The sequence below is a fragment of the Epinephelus lanceolatus genome, chromosome 13 (assembly GCF_041903045.1).
Source record: "Epinephelus lanceolatus isolate andai-2023 chromosome 13, ASM4190304v1, whole genome shotgun sequence".
Classification (NCBI taxonomy): domain Eukaryota; kingdom Metazoa; phylum Chordata; class Actinopteri; order Perciformes; family Serranidae; genus Epinephelus; species Epinephelus lanceolatus.
In genome coordinates, this window is record NC_135746.1 from 8,459,858 (window position 1) to 8,484,470 (window position 24,613).

Consider the following 24,613-nt stretch of genomic DNA (forward strand, 5'->3'; position numbering starts at 1 on the left):
TATCAGTACATTTGTAGTGAAAATAAATAACGAAAGGCATTCATTTTATATGTTATAAAAGAGGCATGGTATCAGTAACACGTTCTCAGCCTAGGTGACGAACGTTAAACTCATAATTTAAGGTACGCTGCTGAGTTTATTTTCCGCTGTAGGATGAGAAAGCAGACAGTAAAGACAGGGATATCATGTGCTGACAATAAGAGACAGACTTGTCCTTAGGTGTCATTCTCTGCTGCAAATTCTGATTTAATACTTCTCAGCTCTCAAAACTCTTTTGGTTTTATTATCTCTTATGTCATTCCAAGCATGTGAAAACATAGGGTATACATTTAGTAGGGTGTGCACGAAATACAGGACAAATCACGTCCCGTATTGATTCAGTCAGACACAGTGCATTTTATTTCTTTTAACACGGGACGATGTTACACAGTGTGGGTGGCAACCTGTTCCTCTGTGTAGGATGGCGATGGAAACTTTACCCCTGGTCACAGGAACAAGCCCCTTTTTGTTCTGGGCGCAAGTTCAACACTGTTGCCGAAGCCTCAAATTTAGCTTGGTCTGCCCATTAGTAGCTTGATGTTACACACGGGGACAGCGCAACATGTAGCCTACCAGAGCTCCTCAAGGACATTTTAGAAAATGCTAATTTAACCATGGTTAGATCTGTTAAAAAGCATTTATTTGCAAAACAGTAGGTGAACTACTTTCAAAAAGAACTGCCATTTCTAGCCACCAAGGTTAGCCATTGAGACTAACCATAGACAGCCAATGTGACTTACTGCTGCTTCTGCTAGCTCACCGAGTTTCACCCATTATCACTTCTACAGGAGCGCCATCACGAATAAGGTGAATAAGCTCAAAGACTGACTCTGTCTCATTCTGAAGCTGTTGAATACCGGCGCTTGGGCAGTGACGTCCATGTCAGACACAGACAAAAAAGCCGACCTTTCACGTTGGCATGATACGCGGCCGGGTGCTGTCAGTGTGTAAGGGTGCCCACTGACGTCAGGGGGGAACATGGCCGGACAACAACGTAAATTACAGGGCCAAAACACCTGGGTGTGGTTGGGTCCATCACTGTTTTCACCCGGGAGGCCGGTGTTCATATCCCGTCAGATTGTAAAGCCAAATCCTGTTATTTTTTCGAAACGTAACCACGTGCGTTTGTTGTTGAAGGAAATAAACGCCACATGGTACTGAGACAGTATGTTTATTTTGAAAGAGACTGTATGCAACCTGTACATTCATGTGAAAACAGTTTTTTTTATTTTGAAAACAGACAGTGTATGTAACAGGCTGAAGTTGACACAGCGTCCCAGAATGTTAACAACCCTCGCACGTCATTTCTCGACATGGAGAGTCCACGACCAAACGGTGCGATATGAGGTTGCAAAGACTGGAAGCAGACAGAAACAGTTAGCTGGCTCTCTGCAAATTAAAAACTACATTATAGCACGTCTTAAGCTTCGTATACACATTTTAAATCTGTTCACAAACAGAATTGAGTAAAAGTGAGATATACGTTTGTTATCAGTAGCCCACAGGTTTGTTTGTATGCTAATTATGGAACTAGAGCTAGGAAGCTATTAGCTTAGGTTAACTTAAAGACCAGAGGCAACCAGAAACAGCTAGCTAACTATTGGCAAAGTTAAAAAAAATAGCTACACGTATCAAGCTTTATGATGACATTATATAACTTTTGTTTAATCTGTACACAAACAAATAATTGTGAGTACAGGTTTGTGCGTACATGCTAGTTATGAGATTAAAACTAGGAAGGTGTTAGCTTGGGTTAGTTTAAAGACTGAAAGCAGACAGAAACAGCTAGCTAACTATTGGAAAAGTGAAAAAATAGCCTGCACATACTGTAAGCTGTATTACTTCATTATTTAACTTTTGTTTAATCTGCACACAAACAAATAATTATCAGTAGCCTACAGGTTTGTTCATATGCTAATTATGGAACTAGAGTTAGGAAGCTATTAGCTTAGGTTAGCTTAAAGACTGGAGGCAACCTGAAACAGCTAGCTAACTATTGGCAAAGTAAAAAAAAATAGCTACACATACATCAAGCTTTATGATGACATTATATAACTTTTGTTTAATCTGTACACAAACAAATAATTGTGAGTACAGGTTTGTGCGTACATGCTAGTTATGAGATTAAAACTAGGAGGGTATTAGCTTGGGTTAGCTTAAAGACTGAAAGCAGACAGAAACAGCTAGCTAACTATTGGCAAAGTGAAGAAATAGCCTGCACATACTGTAAGCTGTATTACTTCATTATTTAACTTTTGTTTAATCTGCACACAAACAAATAATTATCAGTAGCCTACAGGTTTGTTCATATGCTAATTATGAAACTAGAGCTAGGAAGCTATTAGCTTTGGGTAGCTCAAACAGAAGCAGGCTGAAACAGCCATTTCTTCAAAGTAAAGAAAAAAATACACATACCAGCACCTTTTTAAATTGTTTAACACATTTCACTTTTATTTAACCTGTTAAGAAACAGAAGTAAAATGAAAGTTTGTCTGTAGGCTAATTATGGACGTTGAGCCAGGCAGGAGGCTATTAGCTTAGCTTAAAAACTGGAAGCAGGCAGACACAGTTAGCCAGGCTCTGTTTTAACAACAAACCTGACTAGTGACCTTAAGTTTAATACTTAACGTGTTCTAGGTCGTTATCTGTATGAGCTAAACAGTATAACAGTCTATAAGGTGCAGGTAATGCATTTATTTTAACTTTGCACAAAGCCAGGCCAGTTGCTTCCTGTTTTTATGCTAATCTAAGATAACCATCTCCCAGCTCTAGCTCTGAAATGATTGTAACCGAGAGTGGTATTAATCTTCCTGTCTAATTCTCTGCAGGAAAGTAAACAGCATGTATCCAAAAATGTCAGACTGTTCCCTTAAGTGTAAGTAGTGGATGCTTTCCAGAAATGACAAGTGTTTCAGTTTCATATATTAGCCATGATGTAATTTCAGTATTAGTACTTTATTTAACCTTTTCCCCCGTCACTGTCTCTCCATTTCCTCATGAGCGGCATTTACCCCCTGCTTAAAAAAATAACCTTCATTTTGACAGAAATCTTCCAATGCAGTAGGCCTAAGTACCAAATTTAGGTATCCATCATTTACATCTCCCAAACATTTGCCAAAAAAAATAAATTAAATTAAATTACAGTAATTTAAATTAGATTAAATTAAATTAAATTAAATTAAATTAAAAATAATAATGTTTCTAATAGTGAGACATCTCCTTTTACCAAAAAAAATGTATGATTATGTAATCTGCTTTAAAAAATGTTTATACAACAGTTAGTTCTGACCAACTACTTTAATCGGACAAGAGGCATTTTATGTGTTCTGATACAGGTCACAACATCACTGGAACTTTGCAAGTATCACTCTGCTTTACAGGTGTTATAAACCATTAATTAATGTTACATCAGCAGTCGTCGTCACAAACTTTTCACTGCAAAGACGGACAATTTCCACAAATTACATTTGAGTTAAATTATCAAATGTCCTCAAATCCTAGAGACACCACTGTGTACACCTGACCTGTGCGGGGCTGCTGCAACTGGCCCCTGGCCTCCTGCCATTTTGTAAAAGTGGCTCCCGGACTAAGCAGGTGAAGTATCCATGGCCTATGACATTCATCCTTTTTTTTCCTCAAAATTTATATATTTGGTCATGTCAGTGTTTTTTGTTGTTTTTTTGCCTGGAGATATTCATTCAGTTTCCAGTTTATTAGGTACACGTAAAAAAACTACATGATATACTTAACTAATGCAGTCTAAAGTGGGATTTATACGTGTGCGTCACCTCGATGCAGACCCTACGCTGTTGCAAGCATTTATATTTGTGTGGTGGTGTGTCTGTGTCACTCTGCAGTTACACCTCCAAAACACTGGTCAGCGTTGGGGTGTCTGTGAAGCACAGGCGTTTCTAGCCCATTTTTGGGGGTGCTGAAGCACCCCTAAATTGAATCCCAGCACCCCTAAAATTTGAGAGATTTTTTTTTTTTATTTATTTATTTTTTTTTTTTACTGTATGTCCCTTTTTAACAAGCTAGAAAGGTGTCAAAACCATACAGTACTTGGTTGCAATGCGCTGCCTTCCAGAGTGAGTGATATGCTGATATGCAGTAGTGGTGTAAGTACCTGGCTCAAACCAGGATATGTGGCACATTTCTTAACTTCTACCACTCAATACCAACACATTATCATTACCAGTCATTTAATCGTAGGTTACTGTTTATGTTGTTAGGTAGGAGTTAGCTGACGTTTTTTCTCGCTGGGAAACGTTACAGGTGGTCAGTACCACTGTCCTCTGTTTGAATTGGAATGAGAGAAGCTAGCTGTTGTGTCATGTGCATGTGTTAATATTAAAGCCAAGGTGCTACTGACTAGCTAACTGAGTGGATGCCCATTAACATTATAACTTCTATTGTGTGCATTTATTATTATTATTTTGTAGATTTCAAGCACTTTTATTTTTTTGAAGTGTATTTTTATTTCTGTATTTGTATTATATAATACAGACAAACATTGAAAAAGTCAATTACTGTTAATATGTTAATGTTACATGTTGTGCATTTCATTTCAAATAAAACTCCAAAAAATAAGCCCAAGGTCCATTTTTGGTATTTTTGGTACTCACTATAGGGGGCTGGTTTACTCCAGAAACATACATACTGTTTATGTGTATGTTGAGGAGCTGCTGTATCAAAATGAGTTATCCTCCCCCAGAAATTAGGGTTACGATATGTTTCTTTTATGATTCCAATCCATTCCTCTTTTGCTGTGGCTCAGCATTTAAATAACCTTTATCAGATTTGATGGTTTAGTCACAGACTTTCCCAAAAAGTGTTGTGCTTTACTTTCACAAATGTGGGAATGAAATTGAGTTAAAATGTACAAAAAAGTGAAATTTATCTTGCCTGGCCGGGCAGCTCTCTGGGTGCTCAGCACCCCTAAACCTCTGATCCTAGAATCGCCCCTGCTGTGAAGTGCTGTAAAGTTTAGTTGATTCAAAACACACATTAAAAACACATTAAATATGAGTTAATAGAGACAATTTCAGACACAGTTACACAAATTAGCCTGACTATAACTCGCAGCATTCACAGACAACACATTTTCCCCACAAATACAACATGCTAACATTATTAGCACAAGCTTATGGCATTTTACATTGTATAAATTAGCCTAGCAGCTAGCAGAGATTTCCTCTGCTCATATGAAGCCAGGATAAATCACACACAAGACCTAAAATGCTATTTTGCGGAGGCTTTATTATCTTCACAATTTATTGTGAAACACCACTGTACAATGAGACAGCAGCACGCACTGCAGGCTCCACTCATTACTGCAGAGCTGTTGTATTAGACTATATTAGTTTTGGTTTGTTGGACCTAATGAAGTGGTCACTAAGTGTAGCTGCACTGTTTATTTTCTAAGGTTGCAGGGTAAGGTTGGTGTTAGTTGATCAATTGAGAAAAAGGGAGTTTCATGACTTCAGCACTTCACCCACAGGGTGTGATGCCCCTTGAGGCTCTTCACTGACTCAGATAAGTGGTGCTTTTCCACCGCACAGCCAGAGGGCAACGTACAGCACTTGACACTGAACTGGCGTCAGTGTTTTTTCAGCGGTTGGTGTCCATAGCAACCAGCTGTAAACACAAGGCAAGTAGAGACGAGAGCACTTCACGGCTTTGCAGAAAAAAAAAATTCTCGAGGATGTAAAGTGGAAGTTCCAGTATTTCCCGTGTGGGGTAAATATCTGACCATGTAAGGCTGCACACGAGCACGCCATCTTAGCAACAGCAGAAAAAACACAGAACTGCAAGAACAGTTTATCCCAGAACGCCTCATCGTGATACTTGGCACAGATGAAAGAATGTTTGGAATTCAAACGCGACACACAGGAGACGGCGTGCCAGTGTGACACACTCAGACAGAGATACAGTAGGCTGTATCAGCTGACGTCATATGACATCACAGCCCTGCTGGTGCGTCGCCCCACAGAGGTGTGAACGCTTGGATACCGTTGCTATGTTTTCGCCGAGCCTTTCACAGTGTAAACAGAGGTGATCCTGGGAGTTTTATCTTAAATGTCAGGGGAGCACAGACAGGTAGCTCTGTCACGCACTGCACCACCGAGTTGTGTAACAGAGAGGAATTTCCTCTTTATGACTGCTCAAAGGAACAAAGGGGCAAATATTGCAAAAGATAAAAGACCACAAGTTAAGTCAAGAGAGGAAAATGTTCAAAATTTCTCCCAAAAGTCAAAGAAGAGTTGTGTATTTCCTGCATGATTAATAAACACAGTGTTTTCCTGGATCAGTTTGTGCAGGATTTCACCTGCAGGGGTGTGTGAGGTTAGACGGGTAAGTCCAGAACTTCCTATTGTGGAACAGGCAGTGCTGGTTTCATCAGGGAGTCTCCACCAGGAAACTTTAGAATCTTCTTTCTTCCTCTGCGCTGCGTAAACTCACTTTGTACTGTAACTATGTTCAGACACAAGTGTGGAAATCCTGCCACCTTCCTCTGTCTGACCCTTCAGTGTGCAGAGTGTCAGTTTTTTCTGTTTTCACTCATGCAAAATCTAAAGGGCGTAAGTTTTGTTTTAACTCTGGGGATTTGGGGGCTCCTACACTAGAACATTTTGAACACTTTAATATCCAGTGTGTAGGATTTAGAAGAAGAAGGTATACTTCATTAATCCCAGAGGGGGAAATACAATTTTTTCCACTCTGTTGTCACACACCCACACACACACACACCCACACACACACACACACACATTTGCACAAACAGGACCTATATATGCATTACGGGGAGTGATGTCAGGCTGCCTTGGACAGTTGCCCCAAGCAGTTGGGGGTTCAGTGCCTTGCACAAGGGCATCTTGGCAGGTTTATATCTACATACGGAGCGGGTCCTCATCTACGGAGATTGTCATGTTGCACTGCCATGTTTCTACAGTAGCCCAGAACAGGCAAATCAAACACTATCTCTAAATAGGGCCAGTTGCAAGTTTGCGTTAGCCTCCATAGGTAGCAGCCCTGCAGGATGAGCAGTATTGGAAAAACTGATTCTTTTTTTTTATGTGAAACTGCTTTATTTGGTGTTTTTGTCAGTTTAAATCAGCTGGTCTGTTTGTTTTGGAGAGGAAGAGACCTCTGTGGATAAAAAAACCCCTCCTGAACAATGAACGCTGGAGGAATCCTAACCATGAGAGGTTGTAATCTGCAGTCCTCCTCTGCGTCAGCTCTATGCAGACCATACACCATAGCCTACGCACGTGGCCTTCGCAATTGTGAGCATTTATACTTGTGTGATGGTGTGTCTGTGTCACTGTTACACACCCAAAACACACATTAAACACACATTAAACATGGCTTAATAGAGACACTTTCAAACACAAGTACACAAATCAGCTTCACTATAACTCGCAGCATTCACAGACAAACACTTGTCTTTATCTGGACACATTTTCCCCACAAGTACAACATGCTAATGTTATTAGCACAAGTCTATGGCAATTTACATTGTATAAATTAGCCTTGCAGCTAGCAATTTATTGTTTCTTATCTGTTTGTTTCCACTGCGGGAAATGGTTTCAGCTTACAGAAACAGACAGGAGGTCTGCGTCGCTGTGATGTGGAGTTACATTTCTGGGGAGGTGCACGTCAGGCTACGGCGTAGGAATGGTGTCGATTTGATGCAAAAGTATAAATCTCAAATTATATGCCACTAAATCCCCCTACATCTGACACACTGCTCCTTTAATTGACTCAGTTCTGGTGAATTTTCTGCAGCAGTTTATGAGGTAAATGTCTTTAATTTAGTCAAAATAAAAGATACTTTAATGTTTTTAATCAGGGGACAAATTTACATGTTTTAAATAGTGAGCAGCCCCCTGTGCCCACCTGAAATCTGCACCCATGCAAATTCCACTAATATGCAGATCACACAAACTTTTTTATTTTATAACAGAATCTGATTAGTGTTAGATTGTGACAGCAAATGCAAATGATTAACAGAATTTTAAATAAATATTTTAAAAACACACAAATGCAGAGACATGCATGTATATAAATGTAGTTTTAGCCTGACTTAAGTTTTATTTTTGCCAAAACAGAAGCTCAAATTAAGTGAAATGTTGCAAGTTTTTTTTTTGTCAGCAATAAAAAGCACTGATCATTTCAGTTAAATAATACATATTCCTCACATTTGGTGTTATCTCCATGTGTAGGAGACGATGAAGCTAAAATATATAAATGGCTCTGACAGCCACAGAGCTCAGAGCAGTTACATGATAACACAGTGTGGTTATCAGTGTAGGTGTGGACCATTTTCAGTGTACATGCTGAACTTTTGGAAACTTGTCTTTTTTATTTTTACATAGATTTAAATTTAGCCAATTAGGCCCAAATGGAAAATATCTCTAAAAAGTAAAGCTACTTTGGTTAGCCAGTTGAGATAATTTCCCCAGTGCAGAAGGGAATTCTTGCAGCTCTGTCAGGGGCTGTCTCCTTTCATTCATGCCCATCATGTCTCCATTGACACAGATGGAGTCCTGTCCCCTGGAACCGACATCACAGGTGAAAATAGGTGCCTAATAGGAAACTACAAGTTTTCATTCTGAGTGTCTTTGGGGGGGATTTTTCTCACAAAAGCACAGGCTCGGTGTGATTTCCCTTTGCATTTTCTAAGATAAGTCAGCTGGAAATCCCCACCGAGGCTCCGCCCGCCGAGCGCACAAAAAGGAGTGCGCCTCCCTCAGCTGCGCTACTCTGCCCTGACCTTTGAGAGAGACGGAGCTCGCAGTGACAACAGACATGGACGTGCACAGAGTGTCTAACCACAACGTAATGGATTATAACTTCGACAACATGGAGCCCAAACACGGGAAAATGTTGCCGTGCCAGGAGGACCGTTTTGACAGCGGCCTGGATTCTCTGAAGGAGGACGAGCTGGTGAGCGAGATCGAGGAAATGACTTTGAACATAAGCGAGGAGCTCACACAGGAATACGAGCCCTGGAGATCTGCAGTGACTGAAGACGGTGACACGTAAGTTGAATTTTTGGACATTATTAACAAAGCAGTGGCGCATTTGCACATTTCTTCCTGGTGCGTAAAATGAAGTTGGAGTTTTGCGCTCAGACACAGAGTCTAGACTTTGAATCAGATGCAATGAAACGATGTGAAAAGCTGCAAAATGACGCATGAAAATTGTCGAAAGTTGCACGAAAACAAGAGGCCTTTTAAAGTGTGTGTGTGCAGCAAAGCGCGTGCTCAGTGCCGTGCGTGTGTACTTTGGCTGAGAGCGCAGTCTGGGCGGTGCTAAAGTCCGCTCTGCGCGTTCAGGAAAGTCCCTGGCCCGATGCCAGGAACTGATAAAGCATCAGATGTGTCAAGCCACAACTGGTGGAAATAACCCGACAAAACTCCATTCTTGCGAAACGCTCCACTGCTCAGGCTTTGTTCTTTCTCATCTGGCTGGAACCACTTCCTCCATGCGTAGTTTTTTTTTTCTTTTTTTGAAAAGCACTATTTTAACTAACCTCTGTTTCTTTTTCTCTCCCCCTCCTCTGCACACAGGCTTCTCCACTTGGCCATCATTCATGAAGCCACTGATCATGCCTTCCAGATGATCAAACTGTCTCACAATCACCCCTTCCTCAACGTACAGAACCACCAGAGACAGGTGAGACCCGAACTCAAACACAAACCTCATCTCACACACATATATTCCTCTTAAATCCAAGATAATAATCCTATAAATGTGTCCTCTCCAGACTGCCCTCCACCTCGCAGTGATCACAGAGCAGCCCCAGTTAGTAGAGAGACTCCTGAAGGCCGGCTGTGACCCACGTCTTGCCGACGACAGCGGCAACACGGCTCTCCACATCGCCTGCAAGAGGGGCTCCCTCGCCTGCTTTGGCGTCATCACGCAGAACAGCCAGCAGCACATCACCTCCATGGTGTCCTTCCCCAACTACAGCGGTGAGTTACAACAACCTTAAACCCTCAAACACACTTTATGTTTCACTGAAGCAGCTCTTGAATCTGTTTGACTGATCTGTTCCTCATTTCCTCCTCACAGGACACAACTGTCTCCACTTGGCGTCCATTAATGGCTACATCTCATTGGTTGAAAGCCTTGTTCGCCTCGGTGCTGACATCAATGCACAGGTAGGTGTCGTTACCTCAAAAGGTAGACAGTTTTGGAAAGTGATGTCTCAAAGAAAACTTCAGGAGCTTAACAGTTTCTTTACCTTGTTGCCCACAGGAGCAGTGCAGCGGTCGGACGTCACTCCATCTGGCCGTAGACCTCCAGAACCCCACGCTGGTGCGTCGCCTCTTAGAACTTGGCGCCGACGTCAACTGCTTGAACTATGGCGGCTTCACGCCGTACCACCTCACCTACGGGCGCCAGAACGAAGAGATCCGCTGCCAGCTGTACGAGAAGACGGCGCAGGAGCTGCGGGAGCTGCCCGACAGCGAATCAGACGAGAGCGACATGGAGGATCTGGACTCATCGGGAGACGAAGTAAGTTATTGAATCAGTCGATATCACCTGAAAATCTCATCTCATCTTAAAGTACAGCGTCCTAACGTCCTGTCTCCTCTGTCCTACAGCTGTACGACGACATAAAGTTCGGAAAGTAAACAGAAGCGTCCACTCTGATTGGTGTGAATGAAAGCTGCTACTGGGTCGCCCAGCCTCGGCCCCCCCCATAGTGAGGGACACGTCAGTCCCCCGTCCAGGTCCAAGTCCACAGGTGCTGGTCCGAAAACATGAATGAAGATGGCGTCCGGTCGGGTCGAGCCCGGTCCAGATCACAGAAAGATCTGCACCAAACACCAAAGAAGACCACGACCTCCACACATATAGTCCTTCTATATACTGTATAAATATATATTGATGTGTATATATGAGACAAAGACATGTAATATATTGTAAATACAGAGATATTATTTTTGTACCTGTACATACGCTGTGTGAATTTAAACACTATTAACAAAAAAACCTTGAGAATAAAAAGAAGTTTATGAACATAAAGAGCTTTGTGTGTTTGAGTTTCTTTTCCACGTTGTAAAACAATCGTCAGTTCTCACTTTACACAAAGTGACGAGGAGTGGAGTCATAGCCCAGACTTGTGAATGACACACAGACAAAAATGATCACACTTGGAACAGTCTGGGATTTCCTTGTCGGGGCGAGGTCACCAGGTCTCTGAGTCACCGCGTTGAAAGTCCCCGGGCGGCATAAGGGGAACATAATGTACTTAAATATTCCACCCTACTCTAGAAGCTGGGGACTAGAAATACCGAGGAATTTTTTTTCGTTTGAGGAGGAAATGTCTTTAAGTGAAACGGGAAATGAGCCACAGACAGATGAGACCAACTGCTGTGTCACAGTGACCAGGAAACGTTGGAGTTTGGGAAGTACAAGATTTCCCTGTCAGCTGATGAGGATTTTTTTTTCCCAGTATGAAGTCAACCTGGAGCCAGCACGTATCTGCTGCTCAGAAAATGTTCCTGATTAGGTTTAATGGCAGCGTGTAGCCTGTAATTGTCGTCATGACTGTAAACATTAACCGGTTTGTAGATCTGTACAGACTGAGGGGTTTTCCAAGGACAAGGTTGTTATCATACACCAGCAGACTTTCAAGACTAAAGTCTGACACCTTCTCACGTCTATAGACGCTTTGAGCTTTAAGTCACAAGATGTTGCACTGACTGAGGCTCACTATGTACATGATTTAAATTTAATTCCTTTTAAATCAAAATACCTTTTCCCATCCTGCTCCTGGTGGAAAATGCTACACCAAACTCCCCTTACAAAATATGACATTTTAACAATTCCTTACATGTCTGCAGAAACACATAACTCTACAAACACCAGATAAAAGGCGTCATATGTCGACGGTATTCAGATCAATTCGGCATCAATATAATCCATAAATATAAACTCTATTTGTTTAAAAACTGGGTGGTGAAGTGTTTCAAAAACAAAGATTTCTCACTACAAAAAGTGCTGGTAACACATTGAATTAAGCCAAAAAATGCAAAATGTAAAGTTTGTACACAAATACAGTTTATCTTTATAGATTATATTGATGCCAGATTGATCAGAACACAGGAAGCTAGTCGACAGTAATCACTGAGAAACTGGTGCTTTCCGCACCTCAAAATTTCACACAATCTTAAAGTATGGCTTCCTAACGTCTTTTATTTTCTGCCCTACAGCTGTACAATGACGTAAAGTGGTGTTTAATTTGTATCTGATCCACCAACCGGCTCTTATCTTATGGTGGAAAATTTACACCAAACTCCCTTTAAGAAATATGACATTTTAACAATTCCTTACATGTCTGCAGAAACACATAACTCTACAAACACCAGATAAAAGGCGTCACGTGTCGACAGTGTTCTGGTCAATTCACCATCAATTTAATCCATAAAAATAAGCTGTATTTGTGTAAAAACTTGGTGGTGAGCTGTATCAAAAATGAAGTTTTCTACCAAAAATAAGCCGATACACACTGGTATAAGCAAAAAAAAAAATGCAAAATGTAAAGTTTGTTTCAAATACAGTTTATCTTTATGGATTATATTGATGCAAAATTGACAGGAACACTATCGACATATGACGCCTTTTATCTGGGTGTTTCTGGAGTTATGTGTTTTTGCAGACATGTAAGGAATTGTTAAAATGTCGTATTTCTTAAAGGGAGTTTGGTGTAAATTTTCCACCATAAGATAAGAGCCGGTTGGTGGATCAGATACAAATTAAACACCACTTTACGTCATCGTACAGCTGTAGGGCAGAAAATAAAAGACGTTAGGAAGCCATACTTTAAGATTGTGTGAAATTTTGAGGTGCGGAAAGCACCAGTTTCTCAGTGATTACTGTCGACTAGCTTCCTGTTTGGTGCTGCAGAGAGCACAGCTATTGGTTGTTGACAGTGTTTACGCCATTGAACTTCAGTGTTTATATCAGACAGGACTCAGAATGTGCAATAATATTTAAAGTTTGATTTTATCGAACATTAAGATGAGAAAAAGGGCAGCAGTTTTATAACCACCTCACACCAAAGGAGCCAGGTCACAGGAGCACTGACATTGAGGACGATGGAAATTACATAAGAGACAAAGACTTTAAATAACTGAAGTACAATCCTGAGTATTATCGCTGCATTTGAGATGAACTAGAATTACCACCTCATGGTTGTTTGCCGCCACGATCCAGTCAAGTTGCACTGACAGCTTCACACAGATCCTCCCCCAGCAGTACAGAAGATCTATACAATCAGCAGAGTTTCAGGTTTCAGTATCTGACCAAATGTCTCCCCTTCTCTTCCCGAGATATGACCTTAAAACATGATGATGTCACAGTCAAGCTGACCTTTGACCTTTTGATAAAAATGACATAACTTCTTTTTTTGTGTGTGAAGTTTTGTCACTCATGAATGAATTCTTGAGTTATGGCAAAAAACATGTTTTGTGAGGTCACAGTGACCTTTGACCACCATATTCTGATCAGTTCAACTAGACGTTTGTGCCAAATTAAAAAAAAAAAAAACTTTCTCAAGGTGTTCCTGAGATATTAACATTCATGAGAATGAGACAGATGAGGTTACAGTGACTTTGACCTTTGATCACTAAAATTTAATTTGCTCATCCCTGAGTCGTTTGTGCCAAACAATTCCTTCAAGGTTTTTCTGAGACATGGCATTCATGAGAATGAGATGCATGCAAGGCCACAGAGACCTTTGATCACTAAATCCAACCAGATCATCTCTGAGTCCAAGTGGACGTTTGTGCCCATTTGAAAAAAATTCCTCAAGGTGTTCTTGAGATATCACGTTAATGAGAATGAGACAGACGAGGTAAAGGTGACCTTGAGCTTTCACCTGTGATCACTAAAATCTAAAATATTTGTCCCTTAGTCCAGCTGGACGTTTGTGACAAATTTGAAAAGAAAAATCCTCAAGGTGTTCCTGAGATATCACGTTCACAAGAATGAAACACACGAGGTAACAGTGACCTTAACCTTTCACCTGTGACCACCACTATTTAATCAGTTCATTCGTCAGACAAAGTGAAAATTTGTGCCAAAATTTAAAAAAAAATTCCATCAAGGCACTCTTAAGCTGTTGTGATACCAAAATGAGATGGACAAGGTCACAGTGACTTTGACCTTTGATCATTAAAATCTAACTCACTCCACCTTTAATCCAACTGGACGTTTGTGCCAAATTTGAAAACAAATTCTTGTGCTTCCGCATTCATGAGAATGCATGCAAGGCCAGTGACCTCTGACCTTTGATCACCAAATCTAACCAGTTCATCATGTTTACAAGAATGGGACAGATGTACAGACATATGTACAACCTGTAAACACAAAGTCTCCAGCCGTGGCTATCACCAGAGCAGAGGCATGCAGAGCACATTTATGTGTATTTCTGATTCTGTTACAGCTCCATAAAGACACAGAGAGACTTTAGGGGAAGAAGACTGATGGGAACTGTTCTGAGGACTAATCATCACTTCTGATCATATGTTGATGACGAAGCTTTTAAATGTTTCGCCGGACCAAACGCTGACACACAGCTGATGTATCGTTATGTATCGGGGGAACAAATTTTCCCTTTGCAAAGAGAAACTACTTGTATGATGTATCCGGTGAGTCGAAGCAATCTATTTCTGACATGCTACATGTGCATCTAAAAAAAAAGAAGCTTAAATATTGAGAGAATGAGGTCAAATCAGGCGTACATCAGCGTGTAGTAGAATCACCTCTGTGCAGCACCGCGGTGTGTCATGTGATTTAGTGCATTCAGAGCCACAACAGGAAGCTCAGAGGTAGAGCTCTGCACACGCTCACGTTCCCATAAACGTTTCCACTGCTGCTAAACTCCACTGACAGAAAACAACTTTCTGTTTACATGACTGAGAGGTTAGAAGCTTCAGTGCATATTTATAGAGTGTAAATTAAACACACACACACAGCTCCACGTGCAGGTTAAATCTTCAGGATCAATAAGAAACAGGTACAACAGCGATGGTTATTTTACTCGAAAAACTTTTTTTTTTTATTGTTGAATGAAACAGTGGGGTAAATGTACAGCAAACAAAGATAACACCAGCCTCCATCTGGGAACTGCAGATCCCATCATGCTCTAACTTAATCCAACAGGTGACGCCTCTCTGCTCGCTCAGTCCCGCTCTGCCAGGGACACCAGGTGGACGTCCACTTCGCTCTCTGTCAGCATCCTGCAGACAGAAAACAGAAAGGTGGACGATGACTCTCATGTCCAAAAAAAAAAAATCTACTTTAACCTCCAACTACAGCAGTTCAACGATAACCAAGTTCCCTGACTGCCAGAAAATTAAAGATACTATTTTTAAAGCAGAACATGAGCTGGTTCTAGACTGATACATTTGAGTATTTGATGCTTTTCTCTGCCATATATATATATATAAAAAACAACATTTTGAGTACATGTCTTTATGCCTCAGGTCCTCTAGTTTCATATGATACATGTGCTTTAGCTGTAGCTTCAAAACTGAGCCTTTAGTACATCTGGACGTTTGCGCTAAATTTGAAAAAATTCCCTCTGGGTGTTTTTGATGGCCAGGGTCAGCTTTACTCTTTGACAGTGGGCCTGATGCTGCCTCAACAAACCGACTATGACTTTTGTGAGTGTGTAGAAGACATTGGTGGCCAGATATTTACACGCATTTGTGGAGATACGTAGCGTTTACACCGATGAGAAACTACAAGCACACAAGTCACTACATGCTGACAAGTACGTTATCTGTGGTCACGTACACAACTTCAAATACACAAAACAAAATCACCAGCTCATGATGAAAAATGGAAGAAAACACGGACAAATGGAGAAGGAAATCCTCTCCAGCCACAGACAAGGACACAAGACCGCTCTGCATGAGGTCTGGGTCATAATTAATACACCATGCAAACTAATATTATATCTCAACTGTGCCTGCAGGCAGGGTGTGTTGTTGGCCTGCTACAGTAGCTAGCATAGTTCAGAGCTTGATGATATAACAGGTTAGTTCAAAAACCATGAATCCTGCTTCTGTTTCATTGTTACATGAGAGGCTTTGATCATGTCCTTGGTGCGGCGGTAACATCAGACACCACCCGTGTTTCTGTTTATTGAGTGTTAACTGGTGACTTTCAGCTAAATCAGTCCGTTTTCAATAGCTGCCGTCCGCAACCACGACACAGTCAGCTGAGTCACCAGTTAACACAAACAAACACCTGCTGCTTGGAAATGGCCGTGATCCTGTCAGAATTCTGCAGAACTTACGTCGCTGTTGGAGCATCAATTCACAGACCTCCTGCATATTTCTGTAAGCTGAAACCATTTCCCTCAGTGGAAACAAATCTTTTGTTTACTTTAATTTCACAGATAAGAAACAATAAACTGTGAAGACAATAAAGCCATAGGCTGGCGCTAATAATGTTAGCATGTTGTATTTGTTTGGAAAACGTGTTTAGTATAAGACAGTTGTTTTGTCAGTGAACCTTGTGAGTTGTAATGAAGCTGAATTTTGTAACGTTACCTTTGTTAAATGTTGCTGTTGTCCCTGGCTTAATATGAGAGGAGGAAAGCTCTGCTAGCTGCTAGGCTAATTTATACAATATAAATTAATATAGGCTTGTGCTAAAAACATTAGCATGGGTGTTAAGAAGTAGCTCTCCTTTGTTTTGTTTCGTTATTGTTATGTTTGGAGTATAATCTTGATGTGTTCATGAACCCTGTTGTATGTTGTATTTTTCATGGCTGAAGCATGGGTGGAGAACCCAAGACAAATTTCCCTCTTTGTGGGACAATAAATTTAACTCTGAATCTGAATCTGAGTCTGTTTGTCTGCAAAATAACTCAAAAAGTTCTGAACGGATTTTGATAAAATTTTCAGGAAAGGTTGATAATGGGACAAGGAACAGATGATAAAATTTTGGTGGATAAAATAATAAAATGACGTGAAATCCGAGCTGCTTGGCGGAGGTCTGCGCTCTCCAAGTGCTCTAGTTTTAAACACTAAAATTTGCTGCAAAGTCTGTAATAATTGGACAAATTTGCAAGGCTGCACAGAATTCACAGGGATTGACAGTTGTGATTGCAACATCTCAACATCCTGGAGCTTCTGAGTAATTACTGACTGATGATTAAAGTGAAACCAAACTTTCAGAAAAAGCTTTCACTTTAAATAAGATACCAAAGATACGAGAAATTATTTTGGTCGACTGCAGCTCTCATTTTACAATAAAAGTGATATTAACCAAACTACCAAAACATATTGTTCTTATTTTACCTGAACTTGGGGTCCTGCGTTGTGACAACGCCCACCTCGAGCTCAGAGGGTTTGAAGTCGATGGAGAGAACAGTTGACAAACACGAGATCGCCGTCTGAGGGGAGAACATATCAGAGATCAGATTTATGATATAATAATAATCTACCTGACATTTAGTAATGGTAATAAAATCAGAGGCCACACAGCTGGAAACCACCTATCAGGTGACTTTCACATTCACGTTCCTCCTTTAGCGACCTGTGTTACATCAGCCTACAGAGTTTGTACCTCGACAGTTTGTTCAAAGGTCCAGTCCAGTTTCTTTTTCACTTTCTTCTCCAGGAAGCTGGTGGCTTCTGTCTGCTTCACTCCAGCTGCGGTGGCCTTGAAGCCGCAGTAGTAACCCGCTGGGTCACATTTGTACACCTGGGGGCCGTGCTCCTCATCTATACCGATCACGATCATACCTGCAGGCATCAGAGAGGACGGTGACAGTGACCATTTGGCTTCAGTGTTTTATGCCTTAAGATGAGTCTAAAGCCAAAAAAATGACTGTAGTATATAATTAAATATACTCACAACAGCCCAGTGGTCGCATCTCAGCGTTCTGCGTGTAGACTTGTGAGATGTCAGCAATTCTCTTACACAGCATGTCCACTGGAATCTCATAACCGTACTTGTACTGCCAGTTGGCCGCCTCGTAGCGAGCTCGCTGGACTTGAGACCTGCTGTCAGCTGGAAGAGGAGATCAGTCCAAACCTTTGAGTTTTGAGTCCTGAACACGTCAACATTCACTTATTTAATGTGCTTATTTAAATGACTGAATTGGTGTGAGAAAGCTGCTCTTGATTGGTCAGAATTTCCATGTGGGAAAAATCCAGGAAGTAAAGCAAACGTTGAAGAAGAGTACACTTGCAAGATAAATGTGACACTTTCTAATGTCACAATGGAGGGACAACTACGCAGGTTGATTTTAGCGCTGCTCATCGTGGACTATATTGCTGTCATTGTTCATTTTAGTCAAACCATACAGTTTGAAAACGAGGCGCGGCTCCAACTAGAAAACAATGTTTTGATGCATTGGATGTGCTGAATGTGCATATTAAGGCAGTACAGGAGGAGGTGCACATTATTAATCCTCCAGGACTGTAACATGCTCATGTTTAACCCAAACAATGTGTCATGTGACTGCAGTTGCTTCACATCCAGGTCAGAACGTTCTCACCAACTGCACCAGAGTTCGTTTGTAACCGGACTGAGACCACCTCTTCAAGAAGGTCTCGGTCTGGTTGTTTTGGTGTGCACCTGTGTGTGATTGCTGTGTTCACACCTGCCCAAACGAACTGCTCTGAGGGGGCAAATGAACTTGAGTTTGACTCAACCGAACCAAACAGGTAGGTGTGAAAGCACCCTTAAAACCTGTGGAAATAGAGCCCTGAAACAATAAAATGACTGACTTTAAATACTGACCTATATCAATAGACAGGCTCCTCTTCTTTACCTGAGACTGCTTTGAAGCAGGTTAACTGTTCAGCACAAGTTACCATGGTGATTTATCCAGGTAAAAACAGAACCAGCTTTGTACTGAAAACCCAGAGTTAACCCTGAAGTTATCTCGCTAACTACAAAAACAGAAAGGCACACTCGTCTACTGCAGATGAGAAGCCTGCACACGTTTTGGTGGAAAAAAGGGTAATAATGACACTTCCAATCGCTGATGGAATGTTTACATGAAGTCCACAGAGAGCTGCTTGTTAGGAAAGAGGAACCATCAGTGACAGTAAACGCTGTGACTGAGAACAGAGATGTCAGATCATCCATTCAGACTCATCACTTTCAATTTTTACTGAAAATACTGTTGGGATTTTTAAAAAAAAGGGTATTTTGGGTTTTAACTGGGTTTCACACAGATGTTTTATTTGTTCCAGTACTACTGTGTTTCCTGCTGCAAGAAAACACAGACCACCAAACGTTTACGGACAAAACTCCAAAATCTTTCCAGTAATAGAAAGTGAGGAGAAAAATGAGAGAAGATGAAAACACCTGACTGAATATGCTCCCTATATAGAAAAAAACAACAACAAACAAACAGATTATTCGTGCTAAATAATCCCCCAAAAATCTAATTTTCACCCAGGTTTTTATATACAGTTTGTTCCATATTTAACATAAACAAAGATATTGAAAGATACTGTTTTTATAAATCTGAAAACAATAAACCCTCATGATTAACAACAGATGGTGCTAACTGTTTGTGCCAACATAATTAAACTGTGTCTTACCCGTCATCCCAGACATTACACATCCAATATTATCTGTTATTCTGAAAAGGTGGGTCACTGTGGCAGCATCCAGGAGCTTGTCCTGTTTCAAAGAAGAAAGAGTTTAATAGAAAATGAATGTGGTTTGAGGTCAGTGGTCTCTTCTTTTTATGTCATCACTGCACCCCAAAGATTTATTACATTTAAGATTAATACGTGCCTCGGGTATTTGTCTGATCGGAAAGCAGTGAAATGGGTAAAAAACGTCACGAGACAGGAGGCTGTAATTATCCCGTCGTTCTCTGTGGCTGCATCCAAAGATGCATTTGGAAAAATAATCAAGAGTATAAATGCAATGATGTCTCCTGCCAATACGAAACTATGCAGATGGAAACTTAATGAATAAAACATTTAAGTATTTTACCAAATATTTGCTGGTTTAAACTTCATAAATGCTTCAAGTTCATCCTTTTTTTTTAGTCATATAATAAAACCTGTACACTGTAAGTTGAAAACAACAGTCTAGACTGCTGGTTCGAGCATGACACAATGTAAAGGGACAGTGCACCCCCAAATCAAACATACATATTTTTACTCTTACCTGTAGTGCTGTTTATCAGTCTAGATTGTTTTGGTGTGAGTTGCTGAGTGTTGGAGTTATCAGCTGTAGAGGTGTCTGCCTTCTCTCTAATGTAATGGAACTAGATGGCACTCGGCTTGTGGTGCTCAAAGCGCCAAAAAAATACATTTGATAAACTCCAACGCAATGTCTCTTTACAGAAATCATGACCCTGTTACTCAAGATAATCCACAGACCTCATTGTGAGCAGTTTTATGTAGGAACTATTTTCTCTCTTCCCGAACTACACTGACTAACTGTTCCACCACATAGAAGGAAGCGTGCATCTACTGCTAACTCACCTAGCACCACTGAGCTAGCTAACGTTACAGCTCAGCTGAGGAGGACATCACTAAAGGGGCAATAAGCGAAATTCATCATTTCTAGATTGAGGGAATTAAAAAAATCGCTATGTGAAGAACTAGAGGTGTAATTTCATCTGGAGTACAGCATGACGTCACACACCCTCTCTCTGTGTTGATCTCCAGCCCCTTGTTTACAAGCCGGTACAGCTACGCGTTCATGTACGTTCATGTGAATCGCTGCTTCCTACCTCCTCTCAGAGCCCTTGGCCCTCCCTCCCTGTAAAAGGCTACAGCCAGTGAACAATGGCAGCACGTATTTTTGAAGCGAAATGGCGGAGAGCGGAACGAAACATTCACCTGAAGACGACCAGGATCCGACATTACCTCTAAAGAAACAACGGTTGTTGGCGAAGAAGTTGTCGGATATAGAAAGGGACAGAACTCGGATTAACATTGGCCTTGCATTTCCAAGGTGGAGAGCACTGCGAGAGCTAAAGGGGCTACAATCTGACTCGGAGCTAGCTCTTCCTCTCCTGGACAGGTAACGTTAAGTAACAACATAAAGTCAAATGTCTGTTTTAATTAGTGTTACAGTAACGTTAGGCACATGTTGCTATGTCCATTCAATTAAATTTAATGTTACAATCGTAGCATGGGTTAATGTCCGGAGCTTGAGTTATTAGCGGCTCAGTCCCAGCAATGGGTCAGTGTTAGGTGAGTAGCCCGGCAGCCCAGCAATTATTTGCAATTAGCATTGTAAAATGTAGCCAGGCTAAAACATCGCTCTCACTCACGGAGAAGAGTAGGAACGTTAGCATTAGCTCCCGGTGTTAGCACTAGCCGGGATCCGGCGATGGCTCGAGCCGAGTCAGCTGCCACCGGCTACTGGAGTAACTTACAGCTATGGAGCGCTTCTACCAGCTCTTCGAGTCACTGAGCCTCGCCTCCATCTCAGCAAATATATTACATTTATTACAGGTACCATCATCATTGAAGTAGGCAGGGGAATAGCTAAACACAGCAGAGACCGAGAGTGAGTGAAAGACATCCCTAACTGCTAAACTAAGTTTAGACGAGGCGAGTGGGGGGTGGGGCTGGAGAGCAGAGGTAGAGGGAGGTGTGGCTCATGACACACTTTGTTTTGGTCTACAGGCAGTGCACAACAGCAAACCTAGCGATGAAACGATTTCGCTTTTTGCCCCTTTAATGTTTACATCTTGAGCTGTCACAAGCCTCTCATCCATGAGTAGATGCACACTTCCTTCTGTGCACTTATACGCTTGGTGGGTGTATTTATCCGAAATCTCCAGCACTCTGCAATTCACACCAAAACAATCTACACTTTTGAACAGCACTACAGGTAAGAGGGAAAATATGCATTTTTGGTTTTGGACTGAACTGTCCCTTTAAGTCACCACTCTGAGATCTAAAAACATGATGTGCATCTGTAAATATTTAAATATTTTTCAACGAAATAATTCATGTCTTTTTAAAGCATGATAGATAAAACTCTAAAATGGGAAGTATTTTACCAGCAGATGAAGATTCTCCTGTAGAGACACTGAGGTGCAGTGTAATGCATTTTGCTATGACAGACAATTCCAAATTGAATTTGGTCACAGGGTGTACATTTATTCACTAACAAATGTATGAACCATATCAAGTTACCACAAAAATAGTATAATTTTTAAGTAAAGAGCTTTGTATGCATCAATCTCTCAGTCCCACTCCCACCATATGTGCCATCATCCATACTAAGAGTTGTCAGTGCAGGTGGATTCACCTTGCATTCCACAAAGTCACTACGTTTACATGACATCGTTAGACCTACTAAAACCGAACTTTTAAAATCCATGTAAACACGTTAGTTAGACTGTAATCATACTAAATCAAATTTCTCAAAGTCAGACTAACACACCCAGATAATGTGACTCCTGCATGTATACAGTCAATCAGACCCAAACTGGCCGAGGCGCTCTGAGCATGCTCCACAGTTTCAGCCCCGGGCTTTGACCTGGAAGTCCAGTAGCATTAAGTTGTCCACCATGATACCAGTTAGCTGCTAGCTAACCATAGCTAACATGTTTGTCATTTGTTTGATCTGTGACGTAAGAGGATAACCGGAAATGTCCAATACGAACAAGCTGAAAGGGGGCAAATCTCCACCTATTTCCCTCCCATGCTTGTATAGTGGGACAAGGACAGTATTCCAATTAAATGGCCTAGTCGAGCTTTAACTATAGCTTGCCTTAACTGTGCATGGAAATGTGCAGAGTGAGTTTATAATGCTCACTCTCAGTGTGTGAACACAGAGACCTGACATCAACTCACCGGTACTTTTTTCTGTGTTACAACAACTGCACAGTCCTTCCCCCTGACCGCTACTGATGTGAGTCCTCCTTGGTTTATGGCCTTGAAAGCATATTCTGCAAATAAGCAAGAGAGGAGGGCGTCTTTGAGTGAACGTGTTCAGCTGACAACAGCAAGGACATTAGGGAACAAAACAAAAACACAACACTTGATGCTTTTGAACAGCAGACTGAATGGACACAAACAGCTGTTTCCATCAGCAGGAAACCTAAGGCAACAAGACAAGGACTGTTATCAGATGTCAACTGATTGACCAGCTGCCACTGAATAACTGTGTGAGTTTTGTTTGAGATGTTGCATCAATTACAAGGTACTTTATGGCTGCAAATAAGGAAACATCAGCTGTATTTCAGCACATTTACAAAGATTTGTTTAGTTATTTACTGTTTGTAAAGCACCTTTTAAGATGTGTGTCCTGTCTGTTGTTGATCAGACAACACCAACAAAGTCCTGCTCATGTTAAGTTCAACTTCAGTTAGAAGACAGAATCCATTTTACGGCATGTAACTGAACTGCAAACTGTACAAACATGTTTGTTGTTGATATTTTGGGTGGTATTTTCCTTTAAGTCCAACTAATGGCTGCCGAATAAGAAAATAATAATACACAGCTATCACTGAGACAAAATGCGCTCATGATTAAGTTTATTTAATATACAAAGAAATATTAAACTGAAGTTAAAGAACCGAAACATCTGTCTCTGTAGCATGTTAACACTTTGAGCAATGAATCAGCTTGCTTTACTGTAATGCTAAACATGCTAACTAGCCTGCTAGCCGGCTAGCTACTGTTACTCGCGCTTTTTGTTTGATTGAAGCAAATTAGACATGAAATAACAACTAGCACAACTCAAGTGTGACTTTCATCGTATTATATCACACTACTTTCGCTTTGGCTGGGTTTTATTTCTCAGCTAGAAGCGAAGCTAAACGAACCATGACAGAGCATTTAGCTAGCTAGCACACAGGTTAGCATCCGAGCCGGCTTTTGTCCGAACAGAACCGGATACTGACCGACTTGGTAGAGCCTCCCCTCGGGAGAGAAGATGGTGATGTGTCGATCAAACCCTGCACTGGAGCCTCGGGACATTTTACAAAGTTAAGTTGGATGAAAAGTTCGTCCAAATGAATCTGCAGGCAGACTTTACTTCATGCACAATATTTTCACCCGGAAATTGAACTAATGGGATCCAAACTACATCCGGTGTGCGGCCTGCGTCGTTTCCATGGTGATACACTCCCATGCTGGATCTTCATGAGATAAAATCTGAATGGTTTTTGGTAGAGTGAACATTCTCAGGTATTAAAGTGAGGAATGAATTATAGGTACTTGCATTTGCTTGAGTAATTCTAATTTAAGCTGCTTTATATGTACACTGCATTTGAGAAGGAAATCTACAGGCACAGGTGTCGATATCAGGGTGGACGCAGGGGGCACTTCCCCCTCAATATTTTGAATTTTGTCCCCACTCCCTCCCATAAAAACATTAAAGTAACAGAGGACATTTGTTCTGACAAAACATTTATGCCACAAATTAGTGCAGACAATTTTACGAGTTTATCTACCGAGCAGTAAATAAAGTAATTTAAATGAGCTGTACCTCGACCAGCTTCAAAGTAAACTTTTTTTTAATTTAGGCTGTGGTTTCATATTTCATTCGATGTATGTAATCGACGTTCACTCAACTGTAAGTTTGCTGACTTCTT

At 41.1% G+C, this 24,613-nt stretch overlaps 2 protein-coding genes across 2 annotated transcripts; one reads left to right on the plus strand and one right to left on the minus strand.

Annotated features, from left to right (window-relative positions):
- Positions 1–8,791: 8,791 nt before the first annotated feature.
- nfkbiaa (nuclear factor of kappa light polypeptide gene enhancer in B-cells inhibitor, alpha a) lies at positions 8,792–11,079 on the plus strand. The gene is made up of 6 exons (XM_033648049.2): positions 8,792–9,083; positions 9,615–9,720; positions 9,812–10,019; positions 10,120–10,208; positions 10,306–10,566; positions 10,656–11,079. The coding sequence occupies exons 1-6, from the start codon at positions 8,851–8,853 to the stop codon at positions 10,683–10,685; spliced, it is 927 nt and encodes a 308-aa protein (XP_033503940.2). The 5' UTR covers positions 8,792–8,850; the 3' UTR covers positions 10,686–11,079.
- A 4,012-nt stretch (positions 11,080–15,091) lies between these two features.
- LOC117270488 (proteasome subunit alpha type-6) lies at positions 15,092–24,101 on the minus strand. The gene is made up of 7 exons (XM_033648122.2): positions 23,921–24,101; positions 22,869–22,963; positions 19,635–19,716; positions 17,932–18,087; positions 17,641–17,819; positions 17,373–17,467; positions 15,092–15,299 (listed from the first exon to the last, which is right to left on the minus strand). Exons 1-7 carry the CDS (start codon positions 23,994–23,996, stop codon positions 15,242–15,244), a joined length of 741 nt encoding a protein of 246 aa, XP_033504013.1. The 5' UTR covers positions 23,997–24,101; the 3' UTR covers positions 15,092–15,241.
- Between the last annotated feature and the right edge of the window lie 512 nt (positions 24,102–24,613).